Raw genomic sequence first — 12,158 nt, 5'->3', positions numbered from 1 at the left:
CTAGGTCTGTGGTAGTTCACTTAATTTCCATGTCAACTGGAAGATATGAAAGTGTAAGGGTGGAGTTTAGCCTGTCAATCAGGTCACAGCCTGATGGTGCCTCCTGGTGGGCGTGGCCATCTCTCATAAGGAGAAAGGGAAGTTCCCCTCCCTCTCTCTCTGCCTTCACCTTCCTGCCATCCAGTCACTGGGAGACCTGCCAGACTGAGTGATCCCATTGTAAGGCCTCAGCCCACAGGCCTACCATGGACCTTGTTTGCTTTTTTGTTTGCTTTTTATCCAATGCCCTTGGTGGGCCACAGCCCTTTCCTCGGGTGGAGTCCTACCCAGTCTCTGGGTGGGAGTTACTAGTTCGCTGGCGAGAAGGGCCCCAGTGAGTCGTGCACAGCAGTGCCCTCGCTCTAGGTCGTCACCTGTTTCTCCGCTCATTCTGCAGTTGGCTCACTGCTGTCTGAGGGACTCACTGGCCACACTTCCTGTTGGCCGAGGGGGGCTTTCTCCCTGCAGAAGTAGGAGTGCCGTCATGAAGTAGGTGATGTCCAATCCCACCAAGCTTCACATACATGCACACTTTTTGCTTTGCTGACCTTGATGGATTGAATGATGGCCCGAACATATAAGTTGTCAATTCTGACCTCTACACCTGCGTTATGTTGGCGATGCAAGATTAATAGAGGGTATATTTTGAGTCCCTCTCTTGTGAGATATAAAGAAATTCAGAAAGCAAGTCAGCCGAGATGGGGAAAGAAAGATGCTAAACCACGTGGCGAACTCCAGAGGACCAAGAAAGAGAAGCTGAAAGGGAACTTACCTGGGAGCTGACGGAGAGAGAGGCACTGCATGGTGCCCTGGTGGCGTGCAGTGGGCGAGGCGTTGGGCTCCTCATTCCAAAGTCAGCAGTTTGAAGCCCCCAGCTGCTCCAGCAGGGAAAGGTGAAGCTTCCCACTTCTGTGAAGTGTTACAGTCTCCGAAACTCACAGGGGCAGTTGTGCTCTGTCCCGTAAGGTCACCGTAAGTCAGAGTTGACAGGGTGGCTGCTCAGCTGAGGGAAAATAGATTCCAGTTGGTTAGAACCATTCACATGAGATTCATGGTACAGCAGCGCTACCTAAGTGCGGCAGTTTGGTGCTGAGAAGTCAGGGTGCTGTTCGCAGAAGTATTTCCGATGTGAAAGTGCGTGTGGAGTTGGGTAGTGGATGGATGCTCAGAGACGTAGAAGGTGCCTAGTATAAGCTGAGAGTGCCCTGGAAAGACTGCTGTCAGTATAGCTCCCACAGGCAGTTGTGGTGAAGGCTCAGAGGGAAGTGGGCAAGAAGACAGAAAGACTTTGCTGTCCTGGAGAATCTCTACAGCACCGGCAATAGATGCTGCTACAAAGGTGACTGGGAACGTGCTTGCGGTAAAACTTTACGAGAAGAGGATGACTGACTGGACACTGGAGAAAAGCAATGCTTTCCATGCAGTGGGAGGGAAGTTGTCTGGATTTTGTTCACTTGTGGGGTGGAAGGTGGAATGGTAAGTGATGAACTTGGAGAACTGACTGATGGCCTTTCTAAGCTAGACCTTAAAGGGACCGTGTGACTTCTCTTTGCTTCTTATGGTACAATGTGGGCAAAGACATAGACTTACAAATGGATTTTGCAAATTGAAAATAAAATGTAAAGTTTTGGAAAATTCTTTTGTGCACAGTAAAGGCAGTGCCTTAGAATGGTCTCCAGTAACTCTATAACAAGTGACACGGGGGAAGCATCTTCCCTCCTGTAACTGAGCGATGGGGGGGAGAGAATCAGCATCCATCCAAGACGGAGTCCTACCAAATGAAAATCAAAACAGACTCCACCTCTTAACATTTTTGGTACCGATTCAGACATCTGTCATTTCTTCTACAACATTCTCCACCCTATGGGTTCGATGATTCATTGCAGTGGCCCCACAGAACTTATACATTAGTCTGGATTATTAAAATTAAGTGGGTACGTAACAGGTTACAATTCAGCAACAGAAATGACTCGGGACACAGTGCTCCCATTGCAGCAGCCTTTTCCCTGCCACACCTGCAGCTTTGCCAGCCTTGCAGCCCCTTGGCTTCTGCCCCGAAGGAGAGTGTGCTACAAAGCTGTTTTAGCTTTATAAATACCCAATCCACCGTGAGCCTGGACTCAAAGGCACTGAATTCTACCTCGTGGACTGACAATCTTGGTTCCCCAGCAAAGTAGCCACAGGCAAACCAGACCCCATACTACCCTCCTACACAGTGACACACCTTTCTTACTCTGAGGCCCCAGCAGACCACTCTTTGTCGCCTGCTCTTGGTTCTGCTGTGGTTTCTCCCCACCTCTTGCTCTCTGTTGTGTCCCCGCTCTCTCTTCTGGTTGAGGGGTTTCAGTGTAAAGAGCTCAGGTCCAAAGGACACTACATTCTAGCTCTTCCCCCCCCCCCCCATGGTAGTGACCTAGTTGGATCAGTGAAACCTAACAAGATGTCAGAAGTAACCAATCTCTATATGAGGGTTCCCCACCCATTAGTTGCACAGTCTCACCTCAGAATGTACAAGCCACTGTTAGCATGCTGTCTAGGCCCCTTGGGCTCAAGTGTGACCCAGTCATCGGAGGCAGTTAAAGGACCATGGCTAGCAGAGCTGTCTATGAGTATAGGAAGCCATCACACCATATTGAGTTTCTACAGTAATCCTGCTTGAAAAATGTTGTTACATCTTGGGATACATTGGCATACATACATTTGAATCTTGGGATTCAAATAAGCACTTTTATCAGGGTATGTATACTAAAATACAATATTGTTTCAAAATGTATATAATTTTCCAACTAAGAATGACACCTAAGTGTTTTTAAAGGAGACTGGTGTTGCAGTCTTTTAAGCACTTGACTACTAAACTCAAGGTTAGTGGCGCGAATCCACTAGTATTTACATAGGAGAAAAACTGCTGCCGCTTGCTCTTGTAAAGATATACCGTCTCAGAAACTCCGTGGGCCAGTTCTACTCTGTCCTACGGGGTGCCTATCACTCTCAATCACATGATGGTGACTTTTAAACTTTTTTCCCCTAAAGTGGTTGGACAGTTTTACAGTTCCTACAGCAAACTAATTAATCTTCAGTTTATCATAGAGTTTAATAAAGCAGAGTTAAATATTTTCCCATACTCTAATATCAACATGTCTTCTTCATGGTTCAATGGTTTTTCATTTCTATTGAGAATCATTTCTTACCACGAATTGATAGTTTTTATGTTGTGAGGTAGGGATTACTCCTGTCCCCCCCCCCACTTTTTTTTTAACCCCCTACATTTGTATTCAGATTCCAGGCTTCATTTTTGTTTAAAGTCATCTTTTACCATATTTCTGCAATTCTGAATGTTAGGTTTTATAACCCATGTCATATGTTTTGAATCACTAAATAAAAGGCCAGTCAACAGGGACAGGAATAGTAATGACATCTAGATCAACAGGTGATGTGTCACTCAGTGTATTCTCCCATCAATCCACAGATTCTAAATCTCCAGCCGAAAGAGAGTCACTGGGAGGAAGGAAGAGGAGGTGCCTGGTTTGGGGATTGTTGCTTCATGAGAGACAGAAGTCTCTGAATAAAACTGAAGCTGATCCAGAAAGCACCAAGACAGAGCATCTCTGCTTCTGGCAGTGTCTGAAGGACCAAAGAAAATGATCAGCGCTCAGGTGACTTTTGGCTTGTTTTGTGTTTTGTGGGTCCCTAGTGGATTTGTAGAAGCCTGTGGGATGCCAGTTCAGTTCATCAGAAAAATGCACATTTGGAAAAGTGGGAACTGGGGAGAAGTAAGCTTTGACTCAGAATTCAACATCAGCTGTGTATAAGATCAGAAATAACACTGATTATGAGAGTAACACTACATTTTGTCTGAATAGGTTTCCTTCTAAAGGTTATGTTACATAATATCCTGAAGAGCAACATTCTCCTAGAGTATCTAAAGCCCAACTGTTATTCATGGGAGTTTAAAAATGGCAGGTGCATTCCAACATCTTTCAAGTACAGAGGTAGGAGAATCACCATCAACATCAGTCCCAAACTACAGAAGTGTCAAACAAATCTAAAGGATGTGGAACCTGGCAATCCCAAATCCACAGGGTCGATAGATATCCGTCTGGAGGAGTCTCTCCACTGCTATGTTAGCAAAGATTGACGAACCCAGATGATCAGGTCAGGCAACATACTGCTGCCTAATAGGTGAAGTTGGTATATCAAGACAAATGATAGATTGCTGTTGCAATCGCTGAGGAACCCGAAATGGGGAAGGCAGACAGCAGGCTGCTGGCTCACAGTGTTGTTTTTGTTAGGTGCCACCGAGTTTGTCCAACACATAGTGACCCTATGTTGGGTACCAGCCCCCACAACCGAATGGGTCCAAGGGGCGGTTGTATAATTTTGGGGTAAAATTAATGAGATATCAGACAAGATAAGGCATGCAATTGCTCACCTCCCAGACGGCCATGATGTCAGCAGGCAGATCTGTGCAGAGAGCGAGAATTTATTTCCAATCATGGTTTATATACATTTAGGGAACATGCAAGTTCCCCTGATTATGGGTAACCACACACGTAACAGGAAGGGACTGTGCAACAGGCATATAGGCGACAGGAGGGGGACCAGCTAGGAGTGTACACACAATAGGAAGGGGAGACACTTGGGGCACACATAGGACAAGATGCCCGGACTATAGATTCAAGATCGTAGCCTAACCTTGACCCTCTGAGTTGGCGTGGCCTTGTTTTGGGTTCTCCTTCAGGGAAACAAGCCACTCTCTGTATCAACAGGGAGTGGGCCCCACCTAGGGTAGGACAGACAATAGGGTCTGTTTGCTGTAGATCAGGGGTTCTCAACCTTCCTAATGCCCTGACCACTTAATACAGTTCCTCATGTGGTGGTGACCCCCCCAACCATAAAATGATTTCATTGCTACTTCATAACTGTAATTTTGCTAGTGTTAGCAATTTTAATGTATATTGTAATGTGTTTTCTGGTGGTCTTAGACGACCCCTGTGAAAGAGTCGTTCAACCCCCAAAGGGGTCGCAACCCACGGGTTGAGAAGTGCTGCTCTAGATGACTGATAACCCTCAGGCAGATAAACTCTAAGCCAGTGGTTCTCAACCTTCCTAATGCTGTGACTCTTTAATACAGTTCCTCATATTGTGGTGACCCCTCCCCAACCATAAAATTATTTTCATTGCTACTTCATAACTGTAATTTTGCTATTATTAGGAATCAGGCAACCCCTGTGAAAGGGTCATTCAACCCCCCAAAGGGGTCACGACCTACAGGTTGAGAACCACTGCTCTAAGCAGTTGACCTCCAAGTATATAGCCATTGTCCATATGTTAGCAAGTGGCATCTTAGGTTTGGCATATAATATGGGGGAGACAACCTGGGGAATAACCTGTTTGTATCCCATACCTGTGCATAACAAAACAATCCTATACTTGACCCCATTGTTGCAGACACTATATCAACCTTTCTCCTTGAGGACTTTTCACTTGTGCTACCCAGTTACTTTACGCAGCAGGACATCTTTCTCCAGGGACTGGTCTCTCCTGACTACGTGTCCAAAGTATGTCAGACAGTCTGGCCATCCTTGCCTCAGAGGAGCGCCCTGGCTTCCAGGACAGAGTTGCTCATCGTGTTGGCAGCGCATGACGCTTCTAACATCCTTGGCCGGCACCACAGCTCAAATGCATCCGTTCTTCTTTGGTCTCCTTGATTCAGTGTCCAGCTTTCACCTCTATATGAGGCGACTGAAAATACCGTGGCATGAAAGGAATAAATAAATCTGTCTGTGAAGAAGTACTCCAGAATACTCTTTAGAAATAAAAAGGAAGCTGATAGCAAGGGCTCAAGTAGAAAGAAAAAAAATTTTTTTTTTAATGTTTTGGCTAACTCTATCCCTAAACCTAACCCTAAACAACACACTAACCATAACCAACACACTAACCCTAACCCTAACGAACACCATAACCATAAGCAACACCCTCACCCTCAACCTAACGCTAACTCTCACACTAACCTTAAACCTAACCAACACCCCAACCCAAACCCTTAAAAAGCAAATGTTTTGAGAATGATGATGGCAACAAATGTACAAATGTGCTTGACACAATGGAAGTATGTATGGATTGTGATTAGAGCTGTAAGAGCCCCCCAGAAATGATTAGAAAAAGAAAAGGAAATAAAAGATGGCGAGACTCCTTCTCACTTAGTTTAGGCGTGTTATCAGGAGAAACCAGTCCCTGGCCAAGGACGGCAGGCTTGGTAAAACAGCGGGCAGTGAAAAAAAGGAAGGCGCTCAGAGGTGGGTTGACACAGTGGCTGCAACAGCGGGCACAGGGGCACAGATGTCGGAACAATTGAGGATGGCCAGGGGCCCAGCTGCATTTCCTTGTCATGGGTCAGCAGTAGGTGACCAGCACCTGACACCACCACCACCACCGGACACGTGTATGATTCTACAGTAAAAAGATTTGCACTGTGGCAAAATTTAGGACCAACACCAGAAATATTTTTGACTTGTCAGCTTATTTTCTTCAAGCAATTCCCGAAATTGCATTGTGGATTTATATTGTTTTTTAATTGGGAAAAAAATAAACCATGTCAAGGGGAGATACTGATGGCCTTTTCAATGTGCTGGCAGAGAAATACATCTTATTAGATAGTTACTGGATGTACTTTCAAAAAGGACTTTTGTCTTGAATAAAGTACTTAAAACATCGATTACATTAAAAAAAGAAAGAAAGAAAATACCCTGGCATGGATCTGAAGTCCTTTAGTCCTCAAAGTAACATCCTTGCTTTTGAATACTCTAATGATGTCCTGCAGTGCATCTTTAAATCTGTTGCCTGCTGATAACACAGCCACTTCCCTGCCTGAGCCAGTGTAGGATGCTCACAGCAGCCAAGCCAATGGCTGCAGAAGCAGAACAGGCCCTGTGGCAGAGCCGGTGGTGACCAATGGCAGGACCAAGAGGAGTTTGTAATAGGAAGGCTCTTTAAGATGCCCAAGAACAACCTGACTTGCCATGGACAAGAAGAGCCTGTCCTACGGTGGTCCATAGGAGCTGAGCGAGCTGCTCTGCACTGAAGAAGGGAGACTTGGGCTACATGCTCTCTTATGCTGGTCTTGAGTATAGCCTTTTGTTCCTGACCCCAAATCCTTCTGTTCCTCAATCAGCCCCTGTGATCTATGAGTTTTTCTGGGCCCTGGCAGTGGATCAGCACATCCAGAAAAGAGGCAGAGTGTTGTCAGGGGAATGACTTGTTTAAGAATTGCCAAAACTCACAATGATGAATGGTAAAAAAAAAAAAAAAAAAAAAAAAAAAAAAAAGAATTGCCAAAACAAGTTGAAGAGTTGAGATGTGAGTGAGCTCCACCTCATAGAAATAAACCCTGAGCTGCCCCCGAGAGTTAGCACCAATGACGTTACAAAGGCTCTGAGAATGTGGGTCCTGGTAACATTTCCAACTCCTCCTCACACTCTACTGTTTTCAATTTAAACATGTATGTACTTGTGTAAAATGTGTGGATGTATATCTGTGAGCTTTCTAGGACACTTTCACAGTCACATGTAGAAAATTCTAATTTCATTATAGGTGGACTAAGGAATGTACTCATTCCGAATAGTTTATTATGTTTTTTCTTTTACTAAAAGGTATCTGCGAAGAAATACACAAAAACAAGCCTAGGTGTTATAGATGCACGCTTTATAGAAGAACTGAGCAGAAAAATTACTTTTATATTTCTTTCATATCATGAAATGAAAATTACTTCATTGAATATAATCCTTTTGCTATAGAAATCAGTGACACTCAGCGATGTAGCTATAAAGTTCTCCTGGGAGGAGTGGCAGCTCCTGGACCCTGTTCAGAAGACCCTCTATCAGGATGTGATGTTGGAGACCTACCGCCACCTGGTTTCCATCGGTGAGGAGCGCTCTCTAGTGATTGGCTTGTCTTTGTCTCTCTCTTTATTTGGGGCTATGGTGCTCTCCAAGTGGCAGATTTGTCTTCACAAACCTAAAGTCGATTTTGGTGTGTCTAAGATTCTGTGATTTCTCACGGACAGGTTATCAAGTTAGTAAACCGGATGCATTCTCTTGGTTGGAACAAGAACCACCTGCGTCCATATTAGAAAAATGCAATGGTGAAATTTGTTCAGGTGAGTGACCAGTAAACAGTAATGGAGAATGATTGTGGAAGTCACATTCAAGCTTGGCGAAGGCCTTACATCTGTGAGAGGTGTTTGAGAATGCATAAACACTTTCATGTATCCCTGTCCACTGTGGGACCTCTTTCTCTCAAGTGTAGAGAAAGATTTATTCCTCTTCCTGAGACTAGGTCCCTCTGTTTAAAAAAAAAATCATTTTATTGGGGGCTCTTACAGGTCTTATAACAATCCATACATTGATTGTATCAGTCACATTTGTGCATATGTTGCCATCATAATTTTTTCTTTCTTTTTTTTCCAAGATCATTTTATTGGGGGCTCTTACAGCTCTTATCACAATCCATACACACATCCATTGTGTTAAGCACATTTGTACATATGTTGGCATCATCATTTTCAAAACATTTTCTTTCTACTTGAGCCCTTGGTAGTGGCTCCTCCCCCCCCTCCCCTTTCTTCCCTACCCTCCCACCCTCATGAACCCTTCATAAATTACAAATTATTATTATCATATCTTACACCATTCACGCTCTCCCTTCACCCATGTTTCTTGTTACTCCTCCTCCTGGGGGGTGGTTTTACATTGATCATTGCAATCTGTTTTCCCTTTTACCCCCTTCCCCCACCTTCTTCCACTTTCCCCTACCCTCATGGAATCGTTACACCCATTACTGTTCCTGAGGGGTTTATCTACCCTGGATTCCATGTGTCGAGATTTCTTATCTTTACCAATGTACATACTCAGGTCTAGTTGGATTTGTAATGTAGAACTGGGTCATGATTGTGTGTGTGGGGGGGCACAGAGAGGAAGCTTTAAAGGACTAGAGGATTGTTGTGCATTTCATTGTTGCTATAATCCACCCTGGCTATTCTCTTTCCTCCTTGTGGCCCTTCTATGAGGGATGTCCAATTGTCTACAGATGGGCTTTGGGTCTCCACTCTGACCTTCCTCATTCACATCAATATGATTGTTTGTTTTGAATCTTCCACCTGATCCCGTGGACACCTTGTGATCACACAGGTTGATGTGCTTCTTCCATTTGGGCTTTGTTGCTTCCCTGTTAGATGGCTGCTTGTTTAACTTTAAGCTTTTAAGACCCCAGATGCTATATCTTCTAATAAAGGAGGGCATATCAGCTTTCTTCTTATTTTCTTATGCACCTATTTTGTCTTAAGCGATCATGTTGGGCAGGGAGGGCTTAAGCAATCATTGAGGGAGGGCTTGAGTAGAGGCCCAATGTCTGTCTGCTACCTTAATACTTTGGGTTTTCTCCAACTCTTTGCATTAGTGAACTGTGCCACGATGAACATTGGAGCTCGGATGTATGGATGTGGTCTGTTTCTTACTTCTTCTGGGTATACGCCAGTAGAGGGATTACTGTGTCATATGGTAGCTCAATTTCCATTTGTTTGAGGTTATCACCAAATCAGTTTTTATAATGGCTGCACATATCTACAAGACCACCAGCAATGCGTGAGAGTTCCTATCTCACCACACCCCCTCCAACACTTGTTGCTTTTTGAGGTTTTGAATTGGGCTATCTTCGAGGATGTTAGGTGGTATCTCATCGTTGTTTTAACTTGCATTTCCCTTAAGACTAATGATCAGGAACATTTTCTCATATTTTTATTGGCCAATCAGATTTCCGCTTTTGTCAAATTTATGTTCAGGTCTTTTGCCCACCTCCTCAACAGGCTTTTTTTTTTTCTTATCACAGTCTAGCAGAGTATTGTAGATTTTAGTAATAAGGCCTTTGCCTGATGTGTCATTGGTAAAGATGTCTTCCCTGTCTGTGGGCTCCTTACTACTCTCTTAACAAAATCTTTTGATGAACATCGGTTTTTTATCTTCCGGTTTTTGTCAATTTGTGCTTCCCCTGTGTTTGTGTCATTCCCTATCTCCGATAATCTGTGTATCCCCTGTGTCAAAGTTCTTGTGTTTGTCCCAGTTCCCTCACTAATGGCCCTAGTAGTTTGGGGTTTTATCTTGAGGTCTGTGATCCACCTTGAGTTTATTCTTGTCCATGGAGTGAGATAAGGGTTTTGTTTCATTTTTCTGCAGGTAGATATCCATTTTTTCCATCACCACTTGTTGAAGAGGGGGATCTGCTTCTCATTTGATATTTTGGGGGTCCTTATTTAAGATCAGTTGTCTGTATGTTGATGATTCAAATTCTGAGTTTTCAGTTCTTTTCCATTGGTCTGAGTATCTGTCATTACGCCAGTACCATGCTGTCTTGACTACTGTGACTGCACAATAGGTGCTAAAGTCAGGTAAAGCAAGCCCTCCGACTTTGTCCTTCGACTTCAATTCTCTGCTAATTCTGGCCTTCTTCATTCTCCATATGAAGTTGGTTGTCAGTTTTTCCAATTCTTTGAGAAAAAAATGTTGGTATTTGTATCGGGATAGCGGTTTACTTATATAGTGTGTTGGGTAGGACGAACATCTTTACTATTATTAAGTCTTCCAATCCATGAGCATGGATATTCTTCCATTTGTGGAGGTCACTTTTAGTTTCTTGTAGTGTGTAATTTTCTTTGTACAATCTTTTGTTTTTTGGTTAGGTATATCCCTAGCTATTTCAATTTATGCTTGGCTATTGTGAAGGACCCTACCTGTTTGATCTCTTCTTCTGTGGTGTCTCCTCTGATGTATATAGTAGCCCGATAGACTTCTGTTTGTTGATCTTGTATTCTGCCATTCTGCCATATTCCTCTATCACTTCCAGTACTCCTTTTGTGGAGCTTTTGGGATTTCCCACATATAAAATCATATTATCTGGGAATAACAATTGTTTCACCTCTTCCTTCCCCAGGTGAATACCTTTGATGTCTTTTCTTTGCCTTATGTTGCTAGCTAGGACCTCCAGTACAATGTCAAATAAAAAAGGGGACAAGGGGCATCCTTATCTAGTCCCCTTTTTGAGGGGGATTGTTTTCATCTTTTCTCCATTGACTACCACATTGGCTGTTGGTTTTTCATGTATAACTTGTATTATATCAAGGAATTTTCCTTCCATTCCTATCTTCTTGAGTGTCCTAAACAGGAATGGGTGTTGGATATTGAATGCTTTTTCTGAGTCTATTGATAGTTTTGTTTTTTGCATCTATTGATGTTATCATGTGGTTCTTATCCTTTTTCTTGTCATTGTCGCAAATAATGTTGATGAACTTTTGTATGTTGAACCATCCTGCATCCCTGGAATGAATCCCACTTGGTCATAGTGAATTATTTGTTTTATCTAGTCTTGCATTCTATTGGCCAGTATTCTGTTAAAGGATTTTACATCAATTTTCATTGGAGATGTCAGTCTGTAGTTCTCAATTCTTGTGGGGATTTTTGCCTGCTTTACGTATCAGAGTTATATTAACTTCATAGAAACAGTACGGGAGTTTGATATCTTTTTCTATGCTCTGGAAGAGTTTGTGTAGGATTGGTGTCAGTACTTCCCTGAATGTTTGGTAGAATTCTCCTGTGAAGCCATCTGTCCCTGTGGTATATCCCTGTGGCTTTTTAGTTGTTATGCCCTTGATAATATTGTCTATTTCTTCTATTGCTATGGATCTGTTGAGGTTCTTGATATCCATCTGGGGTTGTTTTTCTAAATATTTGTCCATGTTTTCTGAGTTGTTGAATTCAATGGAGTACAGCCTTCATAGTACTATGTAATTAGCCTTTAGGGTCAGTTGTAGTTTCCTGTTTCATCCCTCATCCTGATTATTGGTATTTGTTCCTTCCTTTCTTTGGTTAGGTTTGCCAATGGTCTATCAATTCTAATTCTTTCTAAGAACCAGCTTGTTGCTGCATTGATTTTTTTTTTTGGCCTTGTTTTCCCTCTCATTTATCTCAGCCATGATTTTTATTATTTCTTTTTTCTTTGTTATTAGTAGAATTGTCTTGTTGACTCTGCTCTAATTGCTGGAGGATTTGTGTCAGCCTATCAGTTATAAGTCT

The 12,158-nt window shown here is 43.1% G+C and overlaps 1 protein-coding gene across 1 annotated transcript in view; it reads left to right on the top strand.

The window, feature by feature from the left end:
* Positions 1 to 12,158, top strand: part of LOC123521963 (zinc finger protein 432-like) — an 18,605-nt gene that overhangs the window by 1,451 nt on the left and 4,996 nt on the right. Inside the window, exons 2-4 of the mRNA XM_045292534.1 lie at positions 3,506 to 3,692; positions 7,833 to 7,959; positions 8,102 to 8,194. Coding sequence (XP_045148469.1) covers positions 3,678 to 3,692; positions 7,833 to 7,959; positions 8,102 to 8,194 — 235 coding nt within the window. The 5' untranslated portion in view covers positions 3,506 to 3,677. The remainder of the gene's footprint in view (positions 1 to 3,505; positions 3,693 to 7,832; positions 7,960 to 8,101; positions 8,195 to 12,158) is intronic.

The sequence above is a fragment of the Echinops telfairi genome, unplaced genomic scaffold, assembly GCF_000313985.2.
Source record: "Echinops telfairi isolate 266 unplaced genomic scaffold, ASM31398v2 ScPeMD7_655;HRSCAF=1070, whole genome shotgun sequence".
Lineage (NCBI taxonomy): Eukaryota > Metazoa > Chordata > Mammalia > Afrosoricida > Tenrecidae > Echinops > Echinops telfairi.
Note: the sequence above shows the minus strand (reverse complement) of the source record. Positions and strands in the feature narration are given on the sequence as shown.